At 42.4% G+C, this 27,402-nt stretch overlaps 4 protein-coding genes across 4 annotated transcripts in view; all 4 read right to left on the reverse strand.

Annotated features, from left to right (window-relative positions):
- Positions 1 to 464: 464 nt before the first annotated feature.
- Positions 465 to 27,402, reverse strand: part of LOC145425247 (ribonuclease inhibitor-like) — a 56,952-nt gene continuing 30,014 nt past the window's right edge. The window contains exons 2-3 of the mRNA XM_080298277.1: positions 2,333 to 2,506; positions 465 to 1,657 (exon numbers count right to left, since the gene is read on the reverse strand). Coding sequence (XP_080154403.1) covers positions 1,651 to 1,657; positions 2,333 to 2,506 — 181 coding nt within the window. The 3' untranslated portion in view covers positions 465 to 1,650. The remainder of the gene's footprint in view (positions 1,658 to 2,332; positions 2,507 to 27,402) is intronic.
- Positions 9,613 to 18,145, reverse strand: LOC145419313 (protein NLRC3-like). The gene is made up of 5 exons (XM_080299701.1): positions 17,486 to 18,145; positions 15,131 to 15,266; positions 13,248 to 13,324; positions 11,304 to 13,131; positions 9,613 to 9,793 (listed from the first exon to the last, which is right to left on the reverse strand). Exons 2-5 carry the CDS (start codon positions 15,238 to 15,240, stop codon positions 9,613 to 9,615), a joined length of 2,196 nt encoding a protein of 731 aa, XP_080155827.1. The 5' UTR covers positions 15,241 to 15,266; positions 17,486 to 18,145.
- Positions 19,578 to 21,182, reverse strand: LOC145426054 (uncharacterized). Its single transcript, XM_080299609.1, has 2 exons — positions 20,839 to 21,182; positions 19,578 to 20,741 (listed from the first exon to the last, which is right to left on the reverse strand). Exons 1-2 carry the CDS (start codon positions 21,160 to 21,162, stop codon positions 19,917 to 19,919), a joined length of 1,149 nt encoding a protein of 382 aa, XP_080155735.1. The 5' UTR covers positions 21,163 to 21,182; the 3' UTR covers positions 19,578 to 19,916.
- LOC145425231 (uncharacterized) lies at positions 22,392 to 25,738 on the reverse strand. Its single transcript, XM_080298206.1, has 6 exons — positions 24,809 to 25,738; positions 24,621 to 24,692; positions 24,402 to 24,520; positions 24,238 to 24,298; positions 24,028 to 24,122; positions 22,392 to 23,917 (listed from the first exon to the last, which is right to left on the reverse strand). Exons 1-6 carry the CDS (start codon positions 24,842 to 24,844, stop codon positions 22,453 to 22,455), a joined length of 1,848 nt encoding a protein of 615 aa, XP_080154332.1. The 5' UTR covers positions 24,845 to 25,738; the 3' UTR covers positions 22,392 to 22,452.

The raw sequence follows: 27,402 nt of genomic DNA on the forward strand, positions 1-27,402 counted from the left end.
TGAGGTGTCAACCACTACAGAGGCAGTTGTGCTGGAGCGAATGCAGATAGCTTGCACCCTACTTGAAAATCGAGGTAAGTCCAGTAAAGTCCTTATCACATTAGTGCGTACTTCCAATTTAAATAGTGCTTTTCAAACAGCACAGTACAAATAGTGCTCTTCAAACACTTTCAGATAAGACCCTTCTCAAAGTCTAATTTAGACTAATTTTCCAGGAAGTATATTTGGAAAAAATGTACTATTATTTTTTAATTATTCAATAAATAATGTTTGATTAAAACCTAACTATGATTGTGTTTCAGGGAACGCTGAGGACTACTGCATTGTTTGCTCCATGTTAGATGCTAACACTGACCGCAGCATGATTGAAATGGTAAAACAAAACAAAACAAAAGAAACACATAAGTCTTAGTATCATTACTTGCCAATCATAATTAAAATGTTGAGTAATAGTATTCACCAAACAGAATATGAGCCATTTATTTTTCCTTTCCAGGTGCAGTATGAATCTTGCCAAAGATGGGCACATTTTGCATGTGCAAAATATAAAGAGAGCAACCAAGAATATAAATGCCAAAAATGTACGGGAAACACATAACTTCAAATAAAAATAGCTGTCTTTTCCCCTCCATGTGTGTTTGTATTCTTTGTCAACATTTGGATTCCTGAGATCAAATATATTTTCCTTTGTGTTTGTTTTCTTCCCATTTGTGGCTTTAATGTAGTGTTACATCCTGTTTGTTTGCTTCCCTCTGTATACATGTCCAGATTCACTGTTATGTTTCTATTCTTACATTGCTGTGTGATCACTGTTCCCTCTGCTGACTGATGTGACCTTTTGTATCTCACACTGATACTTGTCATATTTGTATCTGCGCCTAAAAGATAAAAAGTTTTCCATGCTAAAACACAGCTCCACCTCCTGCAGTTCTCCCTCTGAACCACTAGATGTCTCTGTTATCTAAATGAAGACGTGCAGCACAGCAACCACAGCAGCGCTCAGATCACACGTGTCCTGTTATTATGTATAAAAGCATGAAACAGGTGAGACAGGTGGGATCAATATTAATGTTGTGGAAATATATGAAAAAGCAACAGAAGAGTGAAAACATTTCGTGTTTCTAGAAAGATCTTTCAGCTCACAGCTGCTCACAGACTGTATTTACAAGTGACAAACTGCAACTCTACAGTACATCTACAGTATATATCAAATATATTCTGTATTCAAATCTATTGAGTGATGTTTGAAAGTCTTTCCAGGTGAGTTTGATCCAGGAGGGTCTGAAGCCAGAGTCAGACAGAGACTGTGCAGAGACTGTAGAAGGACAGAGCAGCAGCAGAGCAGTCCAGATACACTGATGATCCTCTGTCAGATCCAGAGGGACACACAGGGATGATGCTGGACTCTACATTGTGTCTGACAGTGGAGCTGTTCTCAGAGCAGTTCACTCTGCAGCACTGACAGTCATCTGCACTTCTTCTCATTCCTCTGTCAGTCACTGCTGGATGAAGCTCTCCTCTCCACCTCCCAGTAACATGGCCCAGTCAGAGCGTCTCTACACACAAGCTGCTGCTGCTTCAACCTCTCTGGATCATCAGGACACAGCTCCTCCTCTCTCAGCACACACACCGTCCTGTTTACCATCATCATCACCACCTGCAGAGAGAAGAAGGAAGAGCAGAGGAGATAAACGAGTGTTTCCAGAGACTCTTCATCAGCTGTCAGTCAGAGATGCAGCACATCCAGTATAAAGAGCAGCAGGGACTTCAGTGCTGGGACTGTACTAGGACTCATTGTTGCTTCACTTTTTCTAATCTTTGGATTTTTATTGAAGTTGATGAAAATGTTTTTCCCTCCTAGTTTGAGTTTGGACTTTCATTCATTAGAAGAACCTTGGTGTGTCCACTCTGAGCTCTGTAGGAACCCCAACAACAAGCCCAACAATCCAGATGGACGGTTCCAGCTGTTAACTGGAGGAATTCCATCCAAACATCTGCTCTCACTAAATTCTTCCTCACCTACAGACTGTGTTCTTCACTGCTTTAAACTTGGAAATGAATGCAGTCATTGGTCTGCATGCTGCTTTGTTCAGAGAGCTGATTGGCTGTTGACAGCGTTTGATCAGAGCGTGTCAGCCGTTACCATGGTGACCATAAAGGTGAGAAACAGGAAGTGTTTGTGTCCAATCCTGAAGCCTGTCACCGTTCTCCTCTCACAGCTTCACTGAGAAGCTGCAGCTTTACAGGAAACACTGGATCTTTGTTTCATACTGACTGTGTTTAGTACAATACTGCTGACAGCACCACCCACTCACTCCATCACTCTACTTACAGCAGAGTCTCCAGTCTGTAGTCTGGACTCTGCTGAAGATCAGACAGCTGCTTCAAATCTGGATCCTTCAGGTTGTTCCAGCTCAGGTCCAGCTGTCTCAGATGGGAGGGGTTGGACTTCAGTGCTGCTGCCAGATAATCACAGCTGATCTCTGACAAACCACAGAGACTCAATCTGTATAAAGAATGAAAGATGTAAGTTTATTAGACAAAGTGTGAGCTTGAAATCATTCAGTGTTTCATCATCTGTTCAGAGCTGAAGAAGGTTCAGAATGTAGAAGTTTAGAAAATGGAAACTCCAAACAGCTGAAGCCAACAGGAAGCAGCTTCAAACAGGAAACTGTGCAGAGTTTCAGACTATATGTCCTGATGCAGCCAGTTGGATTTTGGAGATTTGAATCTCTGTTCTGTGACTAAGTCCTTGAATCATTTCTTCCAGTTGGTCCAACAAGACAGACTAAGTGTTGGACATGTGTTGTGGCTCCATTAGGGGAGCTTCTAAATGTGATGTGATGGCCCCTCTGGGTCTGTCAGGTCACAGCACTGAAGAGAGCTCAAACTGGGCACACACTTGTTCCAGTCTGGACCAAAGACTCTATACTGGGACTGAGGGACTGCTTTGACTGCACCCACTGGGACTTTTTAAAGGCTCATGTTCTCACTTAGATCATCGATTTCTACTTACATTTCTTTCTGGGAAAAATGGGGATTACTTTGGAAACAGGAAGTATTTTCCCCAATAAGCAGCCCTGGATTAGTAAATCACTCCAACATGTTCTCAGGCAGAAGAAGCTGTCTTGTTATGAGGGAGAGAAGAAAAAGATTGAGGCACAGAAACTTGTTGAAAGAGAGATAAAGCAGCTAAAATCAGGTGTAAAAGTAAAGCAGAGGATGAGCTGAATAAAGGACACTCAAAGCTGGCTTGGAAAGGAATGAAGTCCATGGTGGGGATGCAGAACAAGGAGCAAAGATGAATGTGATGCTGAATCAGCAGAAGACTTGGACTCATTTGATTCCAGCTTTGATATCATTGATTTCAATGAAGAGCTTTGTGATTGTAGCAAAGGGCTGGTAGCTCTGAGAGTCCCACTGATGAGGTGTTTGTGTGGAAATCTCTTAGTGGGACCAAAGAGAGAAAAAGCCCTGGTCCTGATGCTGTGGGAGGGAAATGATTGAAGTGTGCTGTGAGGAACTGACTGGGAGATTTTCACACATTTTCCCGTCCTCCTTGGAACAACAGGAAGTTCCCAGCATATGGAAACAAAGGTTAAGTGTCCTATGGCACTCAGTGATGATGGCGCTGTGGCCCCACCACCTCCACCTCTTTGTAAAGGAACTAACTGTAATCTGAAGCTTCAAATGGAACTAAGACTTCCTCCACTAGGTGGCAGTGTCTGATGAGAAAGTGTTAGTGGAGCTGGCCTGGAGTCAGAAACAGGAAGATGCAGGATTTGGGCTGAAATGGGGAAATGTGGTTCGCACTAGTGCCTTAAAGCAAGAAGGTTGTAGGTTGAAGCTTGTTGGCCTTTCTGTGGAGGTTGGATGTTCTCCCACAGTCCAATGAAATGCTGCTTAGGTTCATTGGTGCTTCTAAATTGGCTGTAGGTGTGGATGTGAGAGAGTGCTTCTCTGTCTCTCTCTGTTGGCCCTGTGATGGACTGCTCACCTGTGCAGGTGGACCACGCCTCTTGCCCTATGACAGCTAGGGCACAGGCTGCAGCCCTGTGAGCCTAAGCTGAATAAACAGTTAGCAAAAATGATCCATAGATGGCCTGAAATCCCCCAGTTAGCAGTTTGGTAGATAGCTATGACATGCTAATCCCATCCAGCAGCTGTATTCTACCTGTAAGCTGATCCCTGCTGAGCCAAAGCACTTTTTCATATACAAATTACAACCTTTAATAGAAACCTATTGGTCAGCATCTTATTAGCCTGCTGTTAGCTTCATTCCACAGAAAACTGAGAGAAACTAACAGAGTTGATAAAGAATAAAGAGAAATGTGCTGATTTAAAGCCTTTGAAGTGCTTCAGATGATCTCTGTCCACTTCTGTCCACTCATTCATTCATGTAAGCTTTCTAATGCAGCTTTGATCTTCACAGTCTGCTTCATGAAACTCATTCTAACCCTGAATGTCAGAGTGTTCCTCCTTCTCTTTCCCATCATTCATGCTGGCAGTGGAGGAGATTTGGATGTTGGACTGTGTTTTGGATGATGTGTGTATGTTTGTGTTGGACTGCTGTCTGTAAAACAAACGCACATTTTGCTTTGGATTTCAGTGTCAGACAGACTTTAAGGTGGAATGAAGAGTTGGAGAGTTTCACAGTGAATTATCCAGTGGAGGATTTTTCTTCTTCTTTGAAGGTTTGAAATGTGAACATTGTTCTGCTGCAGTCAATGGACTAAACCAGAGAAGAAGAAAACAGACTTTACCATGAAGATCCTCAGTGTGGATCAGTATAATATCAGCCTGATGTCTGCAGTTTAGTGTCAGCACAACTTTCACATCATATTCATCTCAGCACAACTAAAACATGCTGACTGACCCCAGAGTTTCAAGTCCACATCCTGGACTCTCCAGGAAACCACACAGATGCTTCACTCCTGAATCCTGCAGCTTGTAGTTCCTGGTCAGCTCCAGCTCTCTCAGATGGGAGGGGTTGGACTTCAGTGCTGCTGCCAGATAATCACAGCTGATCTCTGACAAACCACAGCCCCACAATCTGTATAAAGAATGAAAGATGTAAGTTTATTAGACAAAGTGTGAGCTTGAAATCATTCAGTGTTTCATCATCTGTTCAGAGCTGAAGAAGGTTCAGAATGTAGAAGTTTAGAAAATGGAAACTCCAAACAGCTGACAGAGTTCATACGCCTTTGTCAGGGTCAAATTCAAGCAAGACCATGTGAAAATTAAAACACATCATCCTAGGTGAACTTAAACACCTTTGTTCCCCTTTTGTTAAGACATAGAAAAGTACACCACACAAAAATACTGCAAAAGGAAACGGTCGCCTTATATACATAGTGTATAAACTCAAAATGCACATTTCACTTCAAATTAAGATTAAGGCTTTGAACAGATCACATAGTTCAGTTCAACATATAAGACTTTAAGAATGCACAAGCATCTACTTAAAATCTATTTAATTTATCATCCATGATATTATTTTGTACAATTCCAATGTATTTTGTTCATCTCCCTTAAATAAACAGGCAGTCTTAAAGTATGAAATATTCATATACAAACACATATAAATGTGTGTACTGTCTCAGTGGCTGATAGTACCCCACAGGCCTCAGTGTGAGCTTGAAGACATTTATAATGTTTAAGTAGTTTAATGTGCAGGTGCTGACGATAAACACATTTTGAATGAAAGCCGGGGAACTTTGGTAGCACAGAAACAAGTGGCTATTCTTTGTGACTATATGGATCACTCACAATACCATTATTTCACACAAAGGCACCAAATTAATACTCAAAAAAGCTGCAGCAATACACACAAATATAAACAGTACTTGGTGACAACTTTGCTTTTAGCCTTTAACCCTTCTTGACTACTTTTGATGTGGCCTCTATATTTTACCTTTAAAAACAGTTTATCTTGCCAATCTGTTATTTTCTCATTTTGACCAACTGTATCAGCACAATTTATCTAAATTCAGACAAAATTTAAAATACAAGTAGAAAGTGATATTTTGACTGTAAAAACCACACACATGTTTAACGAATCATCTTCATAACTTGAAATGCAAATAGAGATTGTACATTTTTAAAAATACGCACACGTTTTGCAAACAACAAAGTTATATGGTACTATTTACCAAAAAATGCAGCCAAGGCTCAGACATTTTTCATATAATCATTTCAAACTATTTACAGAACAATCAGGTGTCAAACAATAGTTTGTGTCACTCTAACACATATGAGAACAGCACAGGGATAAACCTGCAGGTCTGACAGCAGGTGTGTCACTCAGCGTTTACACTGCAATCTGCCTTTGTTGGCTTTAAGGCAGCAACTGTGACGATCACTAGTAGAACTGACACACAAAACAAAACAACAGCTACACACTAAATACACAAGACAACAAACTAACTTGAGACCAAACACGGTAAACGTCACAAATCTCTCATGTATCAAAACTCTCTCTCTCTTTCGCTCACTCGCTCTCTCTTGCCGGTCACTCCTAAAACTTCCCCCTTTTGCTAAACAACCAAATGTCATGTTTCCATATCATTTTTGATTGGTCGACATGGTACATTTTCCCACCTATAGGGCTTTGGAGCGTGATGTCACGGGAGATGGGCCATGCCCCCTTCCGCCATGACAGTAGGCCAGCCAAAGGATACCATTTCAGCTATGGATCGTACGTGTTGTGTTGTCGGTTGCAACGTTAGATCACACGATCGTGAAGGCAAGAAGCTGGATAACGGGCTCTCTTTTCATCGTTTTCTGTCCTGGAGGCAACGTGAGGGATCCCATGTATCCGATATTACTAAACAAAGACGTCAGGCTTGGATTGCAGCGGTGAGACGAGGGGATATCGAGTTCTCTGCAATCCCCAGCTTTTTGTTGGTTTGCTCACGGCATTTTCTTTCCGGTGAGTTCTAAATTAATTCATATCACTCTTGAAAGGCTTTTAGTGTTATTTTCAATGTGCTGAGGTCATAGATAATGAGATAAAACATGCTAATGTGTGATGCTGCAGAACCACATCATGTCGACTGAGTAGCTTATGATTTGGCATTATTGCAGGCAAACCAACAGGAAGCCAACAGGAAGCAGCTTCAAACAAACACAACAAGAGAAAAAACTCTGAATGTTTCACATTAAAGTCGTACATTTCTCATAAAAACAGGACAAAGACTTGAAAAAGTCGTGTTTTTCCTTCCAGGAACCACAAGGCTTCACTTTTAAAGGTGAAGTGTGAAAGAAATGGACATATTTGAAGTCCAACACCTTTTTCCAGTCACATTATTAAAGCAGACAAACTACAAGCTCATTTTCATTCCAACAAGTCATCTTCTGACCTGGACTAACAACACTGGTCTCTATGTGCAGCTGGCTGTGAGACCAGTGCTCAGGGAGTGTCTACAAAGTGCAACACTGAAAGAACATCACACACTAGCTTTGTCCCAAAACGTCGGCTGCATCCTTCGGAGGACCCGGTATTCGCGGTCTACGTGGGCCGGGTCCTTCAAAGACCGAAAAGGCTGGAAGTGCGAGGCTGTGAAATGGGACGGTCTAGCCTTCAGATTTGCGTCACCGCTGTCTTTGTGGAGTTTAATAAACTCGGCCGTCTGCTCCTTGCTATCTAAAATATAACAGGACACTGGCGTAAATTCTCGACCGTCTCACACTTCTGTTTAATCAGTTTCCTGTTTAACGTTTATTCAGCTGTGTGAAAATCCCGGAGGAACTTTGATCTCAGCCAAACCGATTTACTCCGGAACAAATAAAACACAGAAAAAAGGCAAACAATTACATTTTTAAGTTATCCGAGTGACTTATATATCGTGTTTCACCTGAGTAGCGAAAGAGCGGGGTCTGAAAACGATGAAGCCGGGCGTCCGCTGCTCTCGCCGGCTGGAGTGACCATTGAACCCCCCGGCTTGCTAGCGAGTGGGTGGGGAACAGACGTCTCCCAAAAAGGTCGGCACACTTTAGCATATATGCGATGTCTTGATAAACCAAGCAGATATTTGAAGTTTACACAGCTACTTTCTCACCTGAAAATATGTTAAAAGTTTATTTTGTGACCCAGAAAGATTAATAAGAGTAATTTGAAAACTTAGTAGCTGCCGCCATTGTTGGCAGCTGAAATTTGGCTGGGCCGCGCTATGAATTCTGGGATATGGTGGGCCACGAAGGACACACCCGACGAATCCTTCAAATTCGGGGAAATGAAGGACGCATTTGTCGGGCACATTTGAAGGAGTCGACAAATACGGACAGCCTTCATCGCCTGGCTGTGACGTAATCGGCCTTCAAATGCAGCCTCTGGAGGATGCAGCCGACGTTTTGGGACACAGCTACTAATTTGCTTCCATCATCCAACCTGAAGAGGAAACAGAGACGCCTCCCCTTCAAAGTAAAAGCTGCTCCTTTTGGACACAGTATCAGAGAAAGTCTACAGTATAACATAGAAAAGACAGAACAAAGTTTTGGTTGTTTTTAAATTGTGCAGAAATGAAACTACACTAAGCTCAATTATGTGACTGACATTTCATCCCATGTCAGTTTGGCCTCATCCTGGGCCGGATTATCCAGCACACACTCTGACCACAGGCCCAGGGGCCACGCACAGCTTGGCTCCATCCAAGAGACAGGAAACAAACCAACACAATAATAAAAAGCACCATGTGATCTTCTTACATCTTCAAGACAAACATAGTAAAAACATGAGCATATTTGTTTCCTGATAAAATGATGTGACAGGTAGAACAGAGTAAAGTGGTGGTGTTACAGCCTTTCTCCCCTCTGCTGCCGAGGCTGTTAGTCTCTCCCAAACTCAGCTACAGGACTTCCAAATGAATGAAAGCAGCAGAAGTGGCTTTACAAATGAAAGAGGAAGAGGAGAAGAAGAGGAGAGGGAGGCCACCCTGACCATCACTCCAGCTGAAAACATCACACTTCCATTAAAGTTGGTGAGAAAATGTTGAGCAGGATGAGCTGCTGGCTAATCTGGAGGCTGTAGCAGCAGCTCACAGTCACAGTGGATTTCCACTCATGAAAAAGCTCTGGCTGCTTCATTTCTCATCTCATATCAGAGACTTTAATGCTTCACTGAAGCTGTACTGTGATGCTTCCATATTCCAGTGAGGCCTCCATAATGATTTCAGCTGTTCTGTACACACACTGTGTGCCCTGTATGGCTCAAAGTCTCTGCAGCCTGTTTTTATCTGCTATCATCAGATCTTCATCATCCTCATTCACATCCCTCACACACTCTACAGCCTCATCAGCACTGACTTCATCTTCACTGACTGATGGAGCACAACATGAACCTGTGGAGGCTGAAACACTGTCCTGTCAAACATCTCCCCGTCACCACTCCACTTCTGTCAGCCTTTAAATGAACCCTGCTCAAGTCTGTCACTTCTGTTTGGAGCCAAAAGGAAAAACTGTTGTTCAGTCATTTGGAAAGACAACATTTCTGAAAGCACTCAAACTTCTTCACATTTGTCTTCAGACACATCCTGAACATTTCGGAACTAAAGAAAGTTTCAAACATCAAAGACCTGAAATATAGAAAAACAACAACAGCCGCAGTCAGTGAACTCACCTCAGAGTCTCCAGTCGACAGTTTGGACTCTCCAGTCCAGCACACAGAAGCTTCACACCTGAATCCTGGAGGCCATCATTTCCACTCATGTCCAGCTCTGTCAGATGGGAGGGGTTGGACTTCAGAGCTGAGGCCACAACTTCACAGTGAGACTCTGAGAGTCCACACCGAGTCAGTCTGTGATGATAGAAAATATAAAATGTGTTATTATAAAAGCAGAAAATCTGCATTATAAACACAGACTGAATGTATATGAAGACAAAACAGAGTGAGGTCATAATCTGATGAATCTGCTCTTCACATCTGTGCTTCAGCTCCTCTTACTGTGTTTGACATGACACAACGATTGAGTCTCTCTCAGACCTGCAGACTTTTAATGAGAATCTTTGTTTGGCTTTAATCTGCAGATGAAGGAGGAAGATGGTGTCACATTTAGGCTTCCATAATGTCCACAGTCTGTCACTGAGATCTGATCCAGAGTCAGAGTGAAGACACACATTTGGACTGTTTCCTGTTTTGACTCCAGAACATTTTGAATGAGTTCAGCTCAGTGAAGAGTTCCAGCTGGAAAGATGATCTCTGTTTGCTACCTGCTGTCAGGTACGACTGTTCACGTCCACACGCAGGAAAAACCTGCTGACTGTTACCAAACGGAGCAGAAATCTCATCACTGGACAATAATGATGAATGAACTCAGAGCTGCTGATATCAGATCTGATTTCAGGGGAACTAAACACAGAAATGATTGGCTCATTTGAGCTTTCTGAGCCATTATCTGCTGGTGTGTCGCTAGTTGGCAGAAAATGATTTGTATTCCTGTTCAGGGCTTCAGTGTTTATGAGTCCAGATCCAGGTGACAGCAAGTCAAAATGATGTTACCTGTCTGTGTCCAGCAGCAGCCTGTATTCACTTTGAATATTGTTATAACCTGACATGGATCAGTTTGTCTTTGATTGGTTTGTAAAGGTCACTGTTTCCATTGGACCTGAGTGACGTACAAAGACAGAGAGGGAGAGAAAGGAGAGAGAGGATGGAGACAGCAAAGAGAGAGCAAACACAAACAGGTGAGAGTGGACAGGTGACCAAGGTCAGCAACCAATCAGAGAGCTTCTGTTTGACCCACAGTCACTGATGATGACTGCACATAACCAAGCAGTGTGTTACTCTGATATCAAATATGGATCCTGCTCTTATAATAATGATCATCAGATGATATTATTGTGTTATTTTGTAGCTGAATACAATGTTTGTGTGATTATCAGTGAAAGAAGCAGTGAGGAGGATGGAGAGAGAGAGAGGACAGAGGGTGAAGTTAGAAACACTAAAAGGATTTTTCATGGATTTCATGGATGATTTGAGTGATTTCCAGCAGGACACTTAAACATGTCAGTGGACGTCCTAAAGAACATATTCACTGATATGAAACGTGTCATTGAACAGGATTAATATCAGTGGAAACATGGTGGAAACAGCTGTGACTGCATGGATGTGACACACTTCAAATCTGTTCTCCACTCTTGGATTTGGGATCCATGGAGCTGCTGCTGAGTCTGTACAATAAAGGAATGGTGTGGAAGGTTGCAGCGTACGGACACAAACACTTTGTGGTTACAATCTGATTTTATTTTCAACATTAAACTACTAACCTACACTGATCAATGATGTTAATGATCACATCTGGACTCACCCAGCCTTTCTGCAGGTCCTCACAGCTGGAATCAGTCTCTGTCGTCCCTGCCATGATGTTTTGTACTTCTGCAGGTCCAACTCATCCAGAACCTCCTCTGACATCTGCAGCATGAAGGCCAGAGCTGAGCACTGGATCTCAGAGAGTTTCTTCTTTGATCTGTTCTCTGACTTCAGGAACTCTTGGATCTCCTGAAATAATGAGAGGTCGTTCATCTCCATCAGACAGTGGAAGATGTTGATGCTTCTGTCAGGAGAGATTTCATCACTGTTCATCTTCTTCAGGTTGTTGATGACTCTCTGGATGGTTCCTGGACTGATCTCTGTCTGACCCAGCAGACCTACTAAGAGTCTCTGGTTGGACTCCAGACAGAGGCCATGAAGGAAGCGAACAAACAGGTCCAGGTGGCCATTTTTACTCTGGAGGGATTTATACATGGCTCTGCTCAGAAATACATCAAGTGATTGGAGATCTTTGTCATCAAAAAAACTGAAAATCATCTTGGTGAAAGATTCTGATTTTAGAAACATCTTCAGCACCTTTGTCTTCCTGGTGGTGTGACAGTGGAACATGTAGACAGCAGCCAGAAACTCCTGAATGCTCAGATGAACAAAGCAGTAGACTGGTTTCTGGAAGATCTCACACTCTCTTTTGAAGATCTCTGTACAAACTCCTGAGTACACCGAGGCCTCTGTCACATCCAGACCACACTGCTCCAGGTCTTCTTGGTAGAACATGATGTTTCCTTTCTCCAGATGTTCAAACGCCAGCCTCCCCAGCTTCAGAAGAACTTTCCTATCAGCCTTCGTCAGCTCCTGTGGACTCGTCTCACGTCCCTCATGGTACTTGTTCTTCTTCCTCTTTGTCTGAACCAGCAGGAAGTGTGAGTACATGTCAGTCAGGGTCTTGGGCAGTTCTCCTCTCTGCTCTGTAGTCAACATGTGCTCCAGAACTGTAGCAGTGATCCAGCAGAAGACTGGGATACTACACATGATGTGGAGGCTCCTGGATGTCTTCATGTGGGAGATGATTCTGCTGGACAGCTCTTCATCACTGAATCTCCTCCTGAAGTACTCCTCCTTCTGGGCGTCAGTGAAGCCTCGTACTTCTGTTAGCCTGTCAACACATGTAGGAGGGATCTGATTGGCTGCTGCGGGTCGGGAAGTTATCCAGACGAGAGCCGAGGGAAGCAGATTCCCCTGGATGAGGTTTGTCAGCAGCTGGCTGACTGATGACTTCTGTGTGACATCAGACAGCAGCTTCCTGTTGGTGAAATCCAATGAAAGTCTGCTTTCATCCAGGCCGTCAAAGATGAACAAAAGCTGAGAGACAGCCAGCTTCTCTGCTGTGACCTTCTGTAATGTTGGATGGAAAACATGGAGCAGCTCCAGAAGACTGTACTGCTCATCTCTGATCAGGTTCAGCTCCCTGAATGAAAGCAGAACCACCACACTGACATGTTGGTTCTCCAAGCCCTCTGCCCAGTCCAGAGTGAACTTCTGCACTGAGAAGGTTTTTCCAACACCAGCCACGCCGTTGGTCAGAACCACTCTGATGGGTCTCTGTTGGTCAGGTAAGGCTTTAAAGATGTCCTGGCACCTGATTGGAGCGTCATGGAGGGCGTCCATCTTGGAAGCTGTCTCCAGCTGCCTCACCTCATGTTGGGTATGAACCTCTTCACTCTGTCCCTCTGTGATGTAGAGCTCAGTGTAGATGGTGTTGAGGAGGGTTCTACTTCCTGTTTCATCACTTCCTTCAGTCACACGTTCACATCTCCTCCTCAGACTGATCTTATGTTCATCTAAAACCTCCTGCAGACCAACATCTGCTGAAAGAAAGAAAAACAACGAGACTAAAGAGAAAGAAAACTCTTCAATGTCTGAACAACACAAGAAGTCCAGTTTTCAGAAATGAGTCCATCAGCAGACAGATGTTCAGTCTTACTTTGTACACAGCTGCTCTGACTGGCTGTCTGCAGTCCAGCTCTGCTTCTGGATCTTTCTCCACACTGTGCAGAAGCTCTGATGGTGACACAGAAAAGTCACAGTGGAGATACTTCTGTCCACCTTTGATTAGACTCATTATAAAAAGGAAAACAAAGTTTGAACACAGTCATGTTTCCAGTTCACTGACTTACATTTATTCCATGGACACTCACTCTAACCTGAAGCACAGCTACAACCCAACATTGTTGAGGCCTCATCTCCTCCTTTCCTGACTGTAGAGGTTAAATATGCAACAACCAACAAATAAAAGAATTTGGTTCATTTCAAAGAAATTCACACGGTGACCAAGTAAAGTAACCGTAGTAAAGGAGACAACATCCCGTTGATGGTGGGATTATTTGAAAGATTTGCTTTGGTCACGTCACCAAATGCAGTTGAACCACCCGTGGATCCATGTTTGACCATTCTACCACTCTGAGCTCTGCTTTTGAATCATTTTATTATTATCATCATTCATTTATTCATTCTTTGGAGGGGGGCTATTTCCTAATGCCGCCCTAATAAGCTGATGTTCAAGGGGAAATATAACAGAAACTCTTTCAGTGTTATTCATTAATAAATTAACAGATAAACTGTGAAGAAGAAAAAACTGAGATTTAAAGGAGAGAGTGAGAAACTTGATCATCCATCCTCATAATACATGTTTATCAGTATCTGCTGTGACCATACTGCAGTAATAACTACAAGTCTACATTTCTGTGACTGTTGATCAATCACAGCAGGAATCTGAGCTCATCTCTGCACACAGAGCAGCTTCAGCTCTGGGATAAACTGCTCGCTTCACGTCCTTCTCAGCTCACAGACACTCATCCTGATATTTTCCTTTAACATTTGATGGTATAATTCATCTGAGTTTACACTTTATCTGCATGAATACAGAAAAACAGACCCAAACACCAGAAACCATCAGTTTCACCATGTAGAATATATTGTTGTTTCCTTGCTTTTAATTCAGAGAAAAACTCTGATTTAGATTTTCTCTGTTCTCTTTGCCACAGCCCATCCCAGCAGCAGCTGAAGCAGCTGACTGTCACAACACTGAATAACACTTTAGGAGGAATTTCAGAGGTCAGTAAAGCTCCAGTTTCAACATCAGTTAATTAATCATAGTTAATCATAAATGTGAACCTGGCTGGCACACATGTTAATGTTAGCCATTTAAATATTAGCAGTTAGCTGAGGCCACAAGAAGAAGAGGCCCTAGAAGAACAATAAGATTAGATTTTCAAGACTGGGCAGAGACGTGTTTTCCTTTACTGTCTCTTACAGAGGAGGGAGCAGATACCAGACGAGGTCACGGAGGTACGGGGAGGATTCGCAGCAGACAGCAAGACTGCCACGTCCATGCGAGAGAGCGATGGCTACAATAATCTCTGTTTTTGTCTCCCTATATAATGTTGTACAGCCCATGTGAGGGTTATCCTCTCTGTGAACCAGATGCTTGATTTCACACAGAGGTCCACCAACTGACTTTGATCAGTTATGGAACGATTTACCTCGACAGGCTCCTTCACTCGCTGCTTTTAAACCTCCTTTAAAACACACTTTTACTCCCTGACCTTTGACCCAGTGTGACATGTTGACTCACTAACTCAGACAGCTTAAAATAGTCTTTTTGTTTTTTGGTGCTGCCTAAAAGAACCGTAAATATCTGTCCTATATACAGTTATGTTCATATATTTTTGTGCTACATCAGGAAACTCAAAAACAGAGTTTGTAATATTTTAATCCTCATTTTTAAAACTGTTTTTGTCATTTTTCTTCTCCCATTGCATCAAAATCATTATTTACACTGAATAAATGAGTCAGCAGCTCTCTTACATTGTTGCTGCAGGTTCATTACTGAAGTTTAGAGGTTCTTCTTTGGACCAGTCACTCCTCACAGACAAACAGCTGGATGCTGCAGATGCTGCTCCATCCTCTTCCTCCATCTTCTTGATGTCAGGGTGGAGTTAGTCTGAGAGGTAAACACACACACTCAGAGGTGCTGTTGTACTGGAAGCATCACACTGACGGGTTTCTAAAGTTCTCATTGATCATTTCATGGAGTTTCTGTGGTAAACACTGTCCTGTGACGTATGTGTTATGGTGAGGGTCATGAGGGCTAACCAGCCCCACTCCTTACTCCTCATATTTCAGCCTGAAGCACAATAACAGCCTAAACCTAACCAGGAGGCTGTAACCTCAAAGGGACTTCATGGTTAGAAATAAAGGTTCAATGAAATGAAGCAGATCATAAAAACATGAGTTCCAACTTTAAAAGAAGCATCCACACGATGACGGCACAGCAGAGGAGCACTTTCTCTAACACACTGATTCAGTTCCACTGACACAAGGACACACACAGGAAGGCACACACACACAAGCCTTTATAAGAAACAACACAATCATCTGCGCTTGACTTGTCAATCCAAGTCCTTAGCCCATGAGCCCGCGGTATCAGACCACAGATATTCCCTTACTTTGAAAAAATAAAGACAGTTTTCAGAACAGACCTGATGTTTATGCTACAGCCTGTTTACCAATATAATCAATAGGGCTGGGTATCGTCACTGATTTCTAGAATCGATTCAATTCTGATTCACAAGGTCCCGAATCGATTCGATCCACGATTCGATTTAATTCGATTCGATTCGATTTAAATCTGGGAAATTTTGACAGTCAGAGATATAATTCAGATCAGAACATTTACATATTTTTGTATCTATAAAAAGGAAGCTGACACTCTCAAGACTTTATCCAAGGTGTGAGCATCACAGCAGATGCCTTTGTGTCAAAGTAGCTGAGGATAAAACACAGAAAAACATGTAGGTGATTTTCCTGGCCTGGGATTTTATAAAAATATTCTGCAGTACATCAAAAACGAAAGAAAACCATTAATTAATCAACATTACCTCTGACGTTACAGCGGTTTTATTAGAGACATGGCTAAGCATTTTGCATTTTGAATAATTTTAAAAAGTTTCAATTTGTTCAGTATTGAACAGCAGAAATGAGGTTTTCTTTTCGGAAGAATGTAAAAGGGGAAAAAACAGCGGCCGACAGCGCTGTAAACAACAGTAGACTTGTGCATAACAAGCAAGCGAATAATGAAGAAAGCGAAACTGTTCGAGAGAGAGGGGGGGGGGGAGGAGAGGGGGAGGGAGAGAGGGAGAGAGAGAGAGCATCGCAATGGAAGCAAAACAGTAAAAGTCTGAGTGAATTCATGACGATGTTTATGTGAAGCGTTTGGATCTTCTTTTGCTGCTGATTCGGTCAATATTGTTTGGAGAGAGATCAAACTAACAGCTTTAGAATCAGCGCATAAAGGGCGTGAACACAAAGCGCGGACCCGGATCAGCGAGCTGTCGGCTTTCAGCCCCGACTGTGAGAAAGGCTACATCTAACTGATTCTGATCCGCGGGTCGCGCTGTGTGTTTAAGTCTATGTGCAGAATCCCTGTACCTGCTCTCATTTACTGTTTGGTGGTTCTTGAAATTTTGTGAGATGTCACCAGAGATTCTGGCATTTCGGACAAAATAAATTTATATTAAAAAATCGATTCAGGATTTTAATGAATCGATTTTACATTATCCAAGCCAGAATCGATTTTAATCGATGAATCGATTATAAAAACCCACCCCTAATAATCAATATCAGATATCAGAGCAACAGAAACCTCGGTGATCAGGACGCTGGGACTGAGAACAGGAAGTGGCTCAAACGTCACAGTTTCATAACGTCACCCTGAACTCCACTCACCGAGTTTCTGTCGCCATTGTAGTTTTTAAAGTCCCGTGATAAAGGCGGGTCTTTCTGTGAATCCGCACGCTCATTGGCTAATAGCTCGAGATTGACACATCGTTATCCAATGAGCGTGCGGGAACTTCCGACATAAAGTTGTTTCCTTTGAAAAACCAAAGTCTGATTATTTTTGCCTCCACTGACGGAGCCTGTTGTTCCCGCCACAGAGACACAGTAATGTCAGAGCGGTGTTAACACTCACCCTGCCTCAGCACAGCTCTCACTCTCCTCCTGCTCTCTCACACTAAACGGAGGCTCAGCTAAACTCACTTCCTCTCTACTTACAGGAAACCAGCGCTCAGAGGAGCCGACCGGCCTCACATTTCACCCACAGACACGAACAGCGTGGAATTATTTTATGTCATAAGAAGAAACATTCATGTTAACACTCACCTGCCTCACCTCCACCTTCCTCCTCCTGCTGCTCTGAACGGAGGCTCAATACTTTCACTTTCACTGCTGCTCCCTAAACACAGAGGATGCTGGGACTTGTAGTTGTTTCCTTCCGGTGCGGTCTTCCTCTTTGTTTGTTTGTGTTTGTGTTCAAGATATTTCGATCATGTAAACATAGGGTTGCCAACTCCATGAGAAATAAATAAGGGACACCTCGTGGCCAGGGCCGGGCGACCCAGTTGTCTTCACCCTTCCCAGTGTGGTGAATTTTTTAGCTCTTTTTTTGTGTGTGAAATTATTTTTTAACCATTTGACTTGAATTTGATTTAAGCAGATGCATATTCTTTGTGACATGAACACATGAAAATCATTTAGCCATTTATTTTTAGCTCAAAATGACAACATTAACACAGTAAAACAGGTCTCTTTCTTAAGCAGAAGCCTGTCATGCTTAACTTTTGAGAATATAAGTAAATCTTTCTTTAAAAGAACTCTGTCCTGCTTAACTTAAAATTATATAAATTAATAGAAAACAATAGAAAGAAAAATATTCTTGTAACAGTGCACATTTAGTGCATTTAGTACAATTGGCTTCAGTAGAGGCATTATTTCAGCTTTTGCTCCCGTTTGTAAACCCGCTTGAGTACGCATCATAACTCATCATCATTATTCATGTATTACTTTTATGTATTAGTCATCTATTTGTTGTAATCATCTATCCTTGCAGTTGTTTATTACACAAAATAAATTATATTATCACACTTCTGGCCACATAGCGCTGATATTCACTGCACATGCCCATATTAACCTTAACCAGAGGGTTTAAAAAAAGAGACAGTGTTTACATACCATATCTGCTTCTGCCGTGGCCTGGTGGACAAAAAATTGGTTTAGGGTTCCCCGAGCTTTCACGTCCCTCATGTTCTTCATGTGCCCACCACTAGAAGCTGCCTATGGAAAAAGTGCACCGGCACACAGTGCAGTGCGCTTTATATGTGTTATCGTGCACTTTTCCAGCCAGGTGTTTTCCTTTTCCCATTCCTCCCTGTACTTTTGCAGCCTTTTTTTTCTTTCTCTGAGGGGAACAAACATTGCTCGCTCGTGAGCGTGTCGCCACAGCCGCTCACACTGCTCACACGCAAACACGTAAACGTCGGTGAAAAAGACGGTGCAGCACGGTAGTGCAGCGTGTGATCTGGACACAAGCGATGGAGGCACAACTTGTAGAACTTTGGAAAGCTCATCCAAGCCTTTTCGATGTGGCATCACAAAATTATCACGACCACAACAACCGTGAAAATAGTTGGATTTACACTGCTGCTCAATCACAGCTGCCTGATCATGTTTTTCATTAGCAATTTAGCAAAGTTGATGGTGGTGGTGTGTCTGTGTGAGAGAAAGACAGAGAGAGAGAGAGCGACAGATTTTCTGTTATAACCTTCATTATATGGAGGCACAGTGTGCGCACTCAGGTCGCATCAGAGCATCGGGCGGTATAGTGTGAGACCTGCATCGTGACCTACCAACTGCGAGCCAATCGTGCAGTTTGAAAATTGCAGTGTTTGCCCAGCTTTAGGTGTACTGTCGTCCAAGACTTGCAGCACAGTGTCGGCGTTTGTTTCCCTGTTGGCCAGGACTGGCCTGGGACAGAAAATCGGGCATTTTGACTAGAGACCGGCCCCCCAGGTATTAAAGCCATAAAGCCTTTGAATGAAAACAAACACTGTTGTGACAGTGATGTACAGTCTTGTTGGTATATGTATGATTTCTATACATTTTACATCAGATAAAAACTTTGGTTGTAAGATTCAGATAATTATTTAATAACAGTGAGAAATTTTAAATGAGAATAAGAAAGAAAAATGGTAAAATGGTCTGTATTTGTAAAGCGCTTTACTTGGTCCTAAGGACCCCAAAGCGCTTTACACTATACACAATCATCCACCCATTCACACACACATTCATACACTAGAAAAGTATTTCTTTGTGCCCCCCTTTCCCTGTTAATGCCCTACCTGGCCCCCTGGCAACACTTTGCTAGACCCGCCTGTTGTGGAAGTTTTCCATTTAAATAAAGCCTGCAGACGAGCGGTAGCTAACATTCTTTAATCAAAACACACAAAGAACAGACAACCAAGCTTGATGGAGAGCCTACATGACCACGGGGCAGGGTCAGCAGAGTCTCCCTGAGCCTAGCATGGCTCTCAGTTAAATACCTTCTCCAGGAACAAAAGGCAGTACACAGCTGTTTCACACCTTAACACTAGAATTACTGAGCCTTTTTTTTCCCTGGTGCGAGTCCCTACTACTAGATTTACTAGCCCTGCGCAAATTTGCGTAAATTCCACTGGCACTGCGTTGTCTTTACAGTCCCTGGCACAGCAGCTGCAGCAGCTTCAGCAGCCTGCGTCTGTGCTAATATTTCCTTGTGCTACATGAATCGGCAACGAAGTTCCTGAGCTAGAAGACTCAGAAACAATCTTCTTTTGCCTGTCCACCCTGTACATGCCTTGTACAAAATGTAGGCATTCACCGCTAACAGGTCCAGCATATTGTAGAAAACCGCTACTGACCACCTGCATGTTGCTGCTCTTATGGAATACATCCGCACAAGTTGAGTAAGTTCACGCCAGACTTTATTCACCGTGCCCCATAACGGCGTTTTGCGCTGCAGCAGTCTGTGCGACAGTGACAGTGAAGTAAAGAAATTGTCTGTTGTGACGTTTCTCCCATCATCCAAAAAGGGCTCCATCAGTTTCATGACCACGTTCTTGATCCCAAATTTGTCTGGCTTGGCTGCGATACACTGTGTGAATGGACAACGAACCTTGGTAGGGAACAGCTGTTCATCTATGGTCATGTGTTCTCCTGGAGTGAAACTCTTAGCACAGTTCTTGTTGAAGCGTGTCCAGATGTCGGAGATCGCCGCAAATTTATCTGTTTTCACCCGTTCTGCCCGCGTGTCCCTGTCATCAAATCGAAGGTGTTGCATAATTGAAATGAATCTATCTCGGGGCATTGTCTCTTTGATTACTGGCACCAGAAATCTTTCTGACCAGCAATCCACAATGGCACCAACAGGACACATGATTGCTCTTACAAACAGGATTGAAATGAATGCCATCAGTTCATGAACTGACAAATTCCAGTCCGGCTCTATTCTGTGGGCTTGATGGACCGTACACTCCCTGATGGTCTGCAGCATTCCCACGTCTAACAGGCAAAGGAAGCTTTGGAGCACACTTGTAATCTTGCGCTGTCGGAAGATAAACAAATAGAGAATGGTAAATTTACATGAACCTCACTCTAAATGGGTTTATATAAATATCATATCTACTATGGCAGTGACAAACCTTAGCAGACTCTGTGGGTCCAGCTTGCGCAGTGAAGCACGAACGATTTGCTACTGCACTGGGCATTGCAATGTCCTCCTCTACAGTGCCGTCTTTTGCCGTGTGGCTCTGGCTGGGCTTCCCAGTACCACGGGGCCTCTTCTGTGGAGGCATGTTGGGCTCTTGTTCCGTCTCCTTTTCAGATTCTTCTGAGGAGGTATCAGTGGCCTGCTGGACAAATGAAACCTCTCCTCCATCAGAATCTGCTTCGTCCATTTTCTGAAGCAAAGCCAAAGCCTGTTGCGCGGAGAGGTTCTTCCTGCGTGGCAGTGATACGGAGGCCATCCTGATGTGCGTTCTCAGAAATGCGAACAAGAAATGATTCTCCCGTCTGGGTCGGTCTGCTTTTATGCACAGCACTGTGCTGTAGTCAAGCAATGCCACTCCCTCACATACACAGTCACAATGGAACAATGGAAGATCTGTGCTGAGAGTCAAGGAAGGTGTGAATGTGTATCTTTTATATTTGCAGGTCAGTCAATGTGTGGGATATTTTGTATAGATACGGCAGGCATTTCTGAAAGTCGTAACACAGAGGTTTGGCCTGACTTGGATCTGAGCAACTCTGAGTGTGCAAATGCAAATGTGCCAGGCCTCAAGGATAATGGGTGGTTTGCACAACAAAAGCTGGAGGAGAAATGAGCTGACGACCTGTGAAAATCTCAGCAGGGGTGATTAACACCTCGGGACTTGCACCAGAAAATAAAAAAGCCAGTAATTCTAGGGGGTGTTGGGTTTAGGGAAGTTACGCAAATTTGTGCAGGTTTAGTAAATCTAGTGATAAATACGTGGTAGAAATCCCAAAAGGGTGATTCTGTTCACCTGGACGTAGCATTTTCAACGGGAGAAACGCCTCCTGAACTGAATTGTCTCAGTTGATGGCCATGCGGTTGGCCTCCTGAACTGTTTCTTTGGACTGTTTTTCCTCCTCTTCTGAGTTTTCCTTCCTGGAGCTCCAGCACCCACCCAGGTTTGGTGGAAATGTTCTAATTTTAAGAGTTTGATTGCAAAAGAATAAACTGCTGATGTCCGCAGAAGTTTTTAACTTTGGTTGAAAGGACAAACTATGAAAAATAATAGACCTTTGAGGATTTGAGCATATGGCAAACCTTATGCAAAGTTCCTCTTAATTGTAAAACACAAATCTGAGGATGTTGGAAGACATGTGTGGTTCTCATCAGCTTTGTGGCATGTAGATGCTCCTTTTATTAATATTCCTAAGTCTGGAAGAATACTCATAAACACTGAGGTCCTGCTATGTGCCAATGTGTATCTGGGCCATTACTAAACAAAGATGTGAAGCAATGTTAATAATTGTTGGTAACTTTTTTTTCATTTCCAGGTTTCAGTTACTGCTGTTGATATGTTAAGAGTAAGAATAAGTTCAGATTCTCTTAAAGATAACAACACTAATATGTTAACAATTGTTGGACTTGTGGAGGTATTTTGAGAACCCTTATAAACATCTGAAGGAAAAATATTCTTTAATCATAGATGCAGACTCATGGAAAAAATATTGATTAATCATTTTATTTGATTTTGTAGAGTTGGAACAAACAGATTGGATTCTCAAAATCAGTCAGTTTCTTGGGGTCTGAAGCAACAACAGAACAGGGCTCTGAATTTTTGGCAGAAGCCCTTTTTTTTCTTCTTTTTCTCCTTTTTCTCCTTGATTTTAATGTTGTCAGACTTCTCTGAATTATTAGTAAAAGAGACAACTGGCTCAGACATGGATAGACATACAGAAGGGAGTTCCTCACTAGGAAGATCATCAGACGTTGCCAGACTTTCAGAAGCAGGCTCTTTAGTAGGAAGAACATCAGCCTTTGATGAACTTTCAATGAGAGGTTCTTTAGTAGGATGAACATCTGGAACATCTGACTTTGGCAGACTTCCACGAGCGGGTTCTCCAGTGGGAAGAATATCAGCCATTGTTGAACTTTCAAAAAGAGGTTCGGAAGTAGGAAGAACATCTGACTTCAGAACACTTTCCCAAGCAGGTTCTTGAGGTTCTTTAGGAGGAACAACATCTGGCTTCAGCAGATTTTTACAAGCAGGCTCTTTAGTCGGAAGAACATCAGCCTTTGTTGAACTTTCAAAAAGAGGTTCGGAAGTAGGAAGAACATCTGACTTCAGAACACTTTCCCAAGCAGGTTCTTGAGGTTCTTTAGGAGGAACAACATCTGGCTTCAGCAGATTTTTACAAGCAGGCTCTTTAGTCGGAAGAACATCAGCCTTTGTTGAACTTTCAAAAGGAGGTTCGGAAGTAAGAAGAACATCTGACTTTAGAACACGTTCAGGAGCAGGTTCGTGTGGTTCTTTAGTAGGAAGAATATCTGACTTCAGAACACGTTCACGATCAGGTCCTTTTGGTTCTTTAGTAGGAACAACATCTGACTTCAGCAGATTTTCATGAGCAGGTTCTTTAGCTGGAAGAACATCAGCCTTTGTTGAACTTTTGGAAGGAGGTTCGTGAGTGGAAAAAATATCAGCAATTCGTGAACTTTCAACTGGAGGTTGGGAAGTGGGAAGAACATCTGACTTCAGCAGACCTTCAGGATGAGGTTCTTTAGTTGGAAGAACATCAGACACTACTGGACTTTCACAAGGGGGCTGGAAGATCTGGCATATGCTCGTCTTTGCTACATCAGAAATTGCCCTGAGTAGTCCTGGTGCAAAGTTTGCAATGTGGCTCAGCAGAATCTTTTCTGAATATTTCTCTCTGACTTCAGACAGGATACTTTGCACCATGTCATCTCTGATGGACCTTGAGAAGATGGCCTGGTTTTCCGTTGTTAGGAGAGATTTGGACACTCGATCCAAAGTGGCCTTTGTCACACTGGTGGAGAGGATGCTCAATTTTTGGGAGGACATGTTCAGTAGGGGGTAAGAAGGAAGCTTCCAGAAGCCATGCAGGACACGGGGAACCACCTCTATCACCACGTCTGTTGCAGTGAACAGTTTGGAGGTTTGTGCGTCCTGCTGCCTCTCTTTAAGGAGGTCAATGTACTTCCTGACATTGCTGAGGAGCTTAGGTGTTCTGCAGAATAAAGTTATAAGAATGATCTTTTACACCTATTTAAAAAAATAACAGAAATTTTGAAATACTGTAGCTGGACTGTTAATGATTTTATGTCAGAGGTGACTCACTGAAATTTAGGAGGTATGGCCTCTGGAAATTCCAGCAGCATCCGGGCTTGAAACTCGATGTCCCTCATTTTATTTATTGTGTTCACTGCCCACACCTGAAACAGAAAGCATGTTTACATTGCATTTTTGTTGAGAGGTTATGTGATTGTAGTAAAAAAAAAAAAAAAGATCTCCAAATGACTAAAACTCTTGTGAGTTTTCTAGTCTTACCAGTTTCAGAAGAGGTTTGGCTTCTGTTTCTTCCAAACCCTCCAATTCAAACTCCCAAAGTCTTCAAAAGAAAACAAAAGAGAGGTTTTCTCTCAGCATTTACACTTCAGCACAAACAGTTTCAGGTGTGAGGTGGATGGTCTGTAGGTGTCACAGTAACTCACTGCTCTCTGACTGTCTCTTTGCTCCTCTCCACCAAAAGATCTCCCATATCTTCTGCAGTGAGGCTTGATGGTATTTGGTTTTCCTTCTGAAGTCTGAGGAATTCCATCATCATTGCAATCTAAAAATAAAAGGAGACATTTAATCAGCATCACTCCCAGGTCTTCAGAAATCACCTGACATTTTATCTCAGTTTTGGTTTGGATGGATCTGGGTCTTACCTGAGCCCTGTAACCTGGTAGATACCAGCAGATCTCCACAGCTGTGTTATATATGGGTGTGTTGAACAGCACCTGTCAAAGAAATAAGAAATTACTCATTGTAACTTAAATTGATTCTCAGTTTGTCAGCTTTTTAAAACTACATCAAATTCTTCAAAAATGCAGTAAAAACAAAAAGTGTCACATACCCTGATGGGTTTGTAGATCCCTTTACTGGCTTCCATTAAAACGCTGCTGTTCTATCACAGTTGGGGAAGAGAAACTTTCCAAAACTCTTCAAAACTTGTGTAAGATCAAATGTAGATATGAAAATACTCCTGACTTGATGGTTTTTCTTGCACAGATGAGCTCTTTTTCAAGTCTGATGCAGATTTAAAAATACACAATTCTAAAACAGTCACCATGGAAACATTTGATCCCTGCTTTATGTCATTAAATTAAAAGAAAACACTCTATTTTACACCACATTACACTATATGTTGTTCATTATATAAGTAAATAAGGGTAGGCTACAGCCGTCCTTAGGTCACTCCTGTGAAAAGATGCATACAAACTGGTGAATCAGAAAAGAAAGAAAGCCAACCTGCAGCATTATGTCCTTTTATGTTATTTCAATTCACTTCAGTTTTATTGATACAGCACCAAATCACAACAACAGTCGGCTCAAGGTGCTTTACTTTGTAAGGTAGACTCTAAAATAATATACACAAGGAGAAAAACCCAACAATCATATGACCCCCTATGAGCAAGCACATTGGCGACAGTGGAAAAAACTCCCTTTTAACAGGGAGGAAGCGCCGGCAGTAACAGGCTCAGTGAGGGGCGGCCATCTGCCAGGAGTGGTTGGGGTGAGAGAACGAAGATGGGACAAGAGGCATGCTGTGGAAGAGAGACAGAGATTAATAACAAGTGTGATTCAATGCAGAGAGGTCTATTAACACATAGTGAGGGAGAAAGTCTCTGTCTGCTTTTCCTAATGCTGAGGTGAGGGGGACTATTAGCCAATATAAAGGCGACACTGGCGACCCGAGTGTGGAAACAAATGGTTTGCACAAGAAGCGGTCACTGAGCGATCAAAGCTTATTTACCACACATAAAAAATCAAGGCAGAGTAGAAGCGGGTGGATCGAATTTTAATGAATTTTAAAATTATGTTTGTTTTTCTTATTCTTGAAAAAAGATCATTTAACCTCGCATTTGTTTCCCTTTTTATACACTACTACTTATGTGTTTTTTCTTATTTATGTCTATATTGTTTAGTTAAACAGATGACAGTTTTCCCCTTTTTACTACTTTTTGAACTCTGTGCTGATGTTTAAAGATTTTATTATTACTAAATAATGTTTTTAGCAATTAGGTGAAAATAAATACCAGATGAAACGATATTCTCTTCTGTTATCTTTTATTATTTGTTACTTGAATCAGTATCCGCGCTGCACACAAAGTTATTTTCAAAACATGCAGAAACAGGTCTTGTTTTGTTAACAAAATGACAAACCATTGCATCGTTACAAACAAGGTTATCACTGTACATATTAATTAGTCTTGAATAAGACGCTCCTTTTTGGACATGATATAGAAAAAGCACACAGTGTTGTCCGCAGGTTACCGAAAAGTCCTTCTGAACCTGTCTCCCAGAATACAATATCCGAGCGGTGTTTTTAAAAGAAAAACTTTTATCTCGGGTGAAAACTTATCAGGTGAGTTACCGAAGCTGTCAAAAAAGTGCCCTTGCTTGTCTTTTGTGATATTGAACGCCAACCAGTGCTTCCCAGGTAAGTCTGATGGATCTGTATTCACAATGCCCATGCATGGATATCTGATGGGCTTTGTTGGCAGCTGGTCACATGCTAAGACGCCTAGAAGATGAGCCCTGTTACTAATCCTTTTAACAATGCTGGTTAGTTCTATTGTATTCATTTTGAATCTTTAGTAGTCGTCCAGCAGCACTTGTCTCATATTAGATATTTGGATGACTGAATCAAATACAGAGTAACACACCAGGTTCATTGTTCGGGGTAGCGGATTTCTGAAACGGGTTTCCAGCCTCACGCTCCCTGTTTGAACTAATGATACGTTCCCTGAATGTCCTTCATCAGTTTTAAAATTAAATGGATTACGTGTAAAAGAACCAGGATAAGCTTCGTTATCCACGAAGGCGATGATGACAAATTTAGGCAACCTGCCCATAAATAAATTAGTTGATATTCTTGCCCCAGCAGGTGTGGAGAAGGTCTTTAAAGAAACTCTGTCTACAGCATATTTTGCATTTGCATGATGCAGCGCCTTGCCGTGTGCCAGCCTGACACTTGGTGAGACACTGATTCTTTTCACAAATAAGCTGGCAGGGACGATTTTAACTTTATACGCGGTGTTAGCTCCAGTCATGAGAGCAAATTCGTCTTTAGAGCGCACAAATTTCAGCGACAGATCGATTCCATTAAGTAATAATTTTTCTTGAAAAAACAGGTCTGCGTGTACTGGAGCAATCAATTCAACAATACTGCTATTCGCTGTATAAGTACCTCTGGTCACCAGACCCTGGCTCTCCCCTTCTATACATGTATCATTCATGTGCGAGGCTGTGTCTGTACAGAATAAAGCGCTGCTGAACTGTGTGTCTAAAGTCTGCTTATTATAATTGATAAGACATTCTATTATGCCTCTGTATGGATACGTGTTGGATGATTGGCTGATCAAGCGATCCCCCAAATTTACATCTACCTGACTAAATAAGGTGCAACCTGGATAATTAACAAGTCCCACGTTTGTGTCACGGGGT

The sequence above is a fragment of the Astatotilapia calliptera genome, chromosome 3 (genome assembly GCF_964374335.1).
Source record: "Astatotilapia calliptera chromosome 3, fAstCal68.1, whole genome shotgun sequence".
Taxonomy (NCBI): Eukaryota; Metazoa; Chordata; class Actinopteri; order Cichliformes; family Cichlidae; genus Astatotilapia; species Astatotilapia calliptera.

What these genes read in the sequence shown, in the direction of transcription:
- LOC145425231 (XM_080298206.1), bottom strand. Translation starts at nt 24,844, where the DNA reads ATGGAAGCCAGTAAAGGGATCTACAAACCCATCAGG. An exon ending in TACCAGGTTACAGGGCTCAG is followed by an intron (nt 24,521 to 24,620) that starts GTAAGACCCAGA and finishes TTTTATTTTTAG; the next exon opens with ATTGCAATGATGATGGAATT. An exon ending in CCAAACCTCTTCTGAAACTG is followed by an intron (nt 24,123 to 24,237) that starts GTAAGACTAGAA and finishes TTTCTGTTTCAG; the next exon opens with GTGTGGGCAGTGAACACAAT.
- LOC145426054 (XM_080299609.1), bottom strand. Translation starts at nt 21,162, where the DNA reads ATGGCCTCCGTATCACTGCCACGCAGGAAGAACCTCTCCGCGCAACAG. An exon ending in GACCCACAGAGTCTGCTAAG is followed by an intron (nt 20,742 to 20,838) that starts GTTTGTCACTGC and finishes ATCTTCCGACAG; the next exon opens with CGCAAGATTACAAGTGTGCT.
- LOC145419313 (XM_080299701.1), bottom strand. Translation starts at nt 15,240, where the DNA reads ATGGAGGAAGAGGATGGAGCAGCATCTGCAGCATCCAGCTGTTTGTCT. An exon ending in AATGAACCTGCAGCAACAAT is followed by an intron (nt 13,325 to 15,130) that starts GTAAGAGAGCTG and finishes TGTCACCATCAG; the next exon opens with AGCTTCTGCACAGTGTGGAG. An exon ending in AGGACCTGCAGAAAGGCTGG is followed by an intron (nt 9,794 to 11,303) that starts GTGAGTCCAGAT and finishes CTATCATCACAG; the next exon opens with ACTGACTCGGTGTGGACTCT.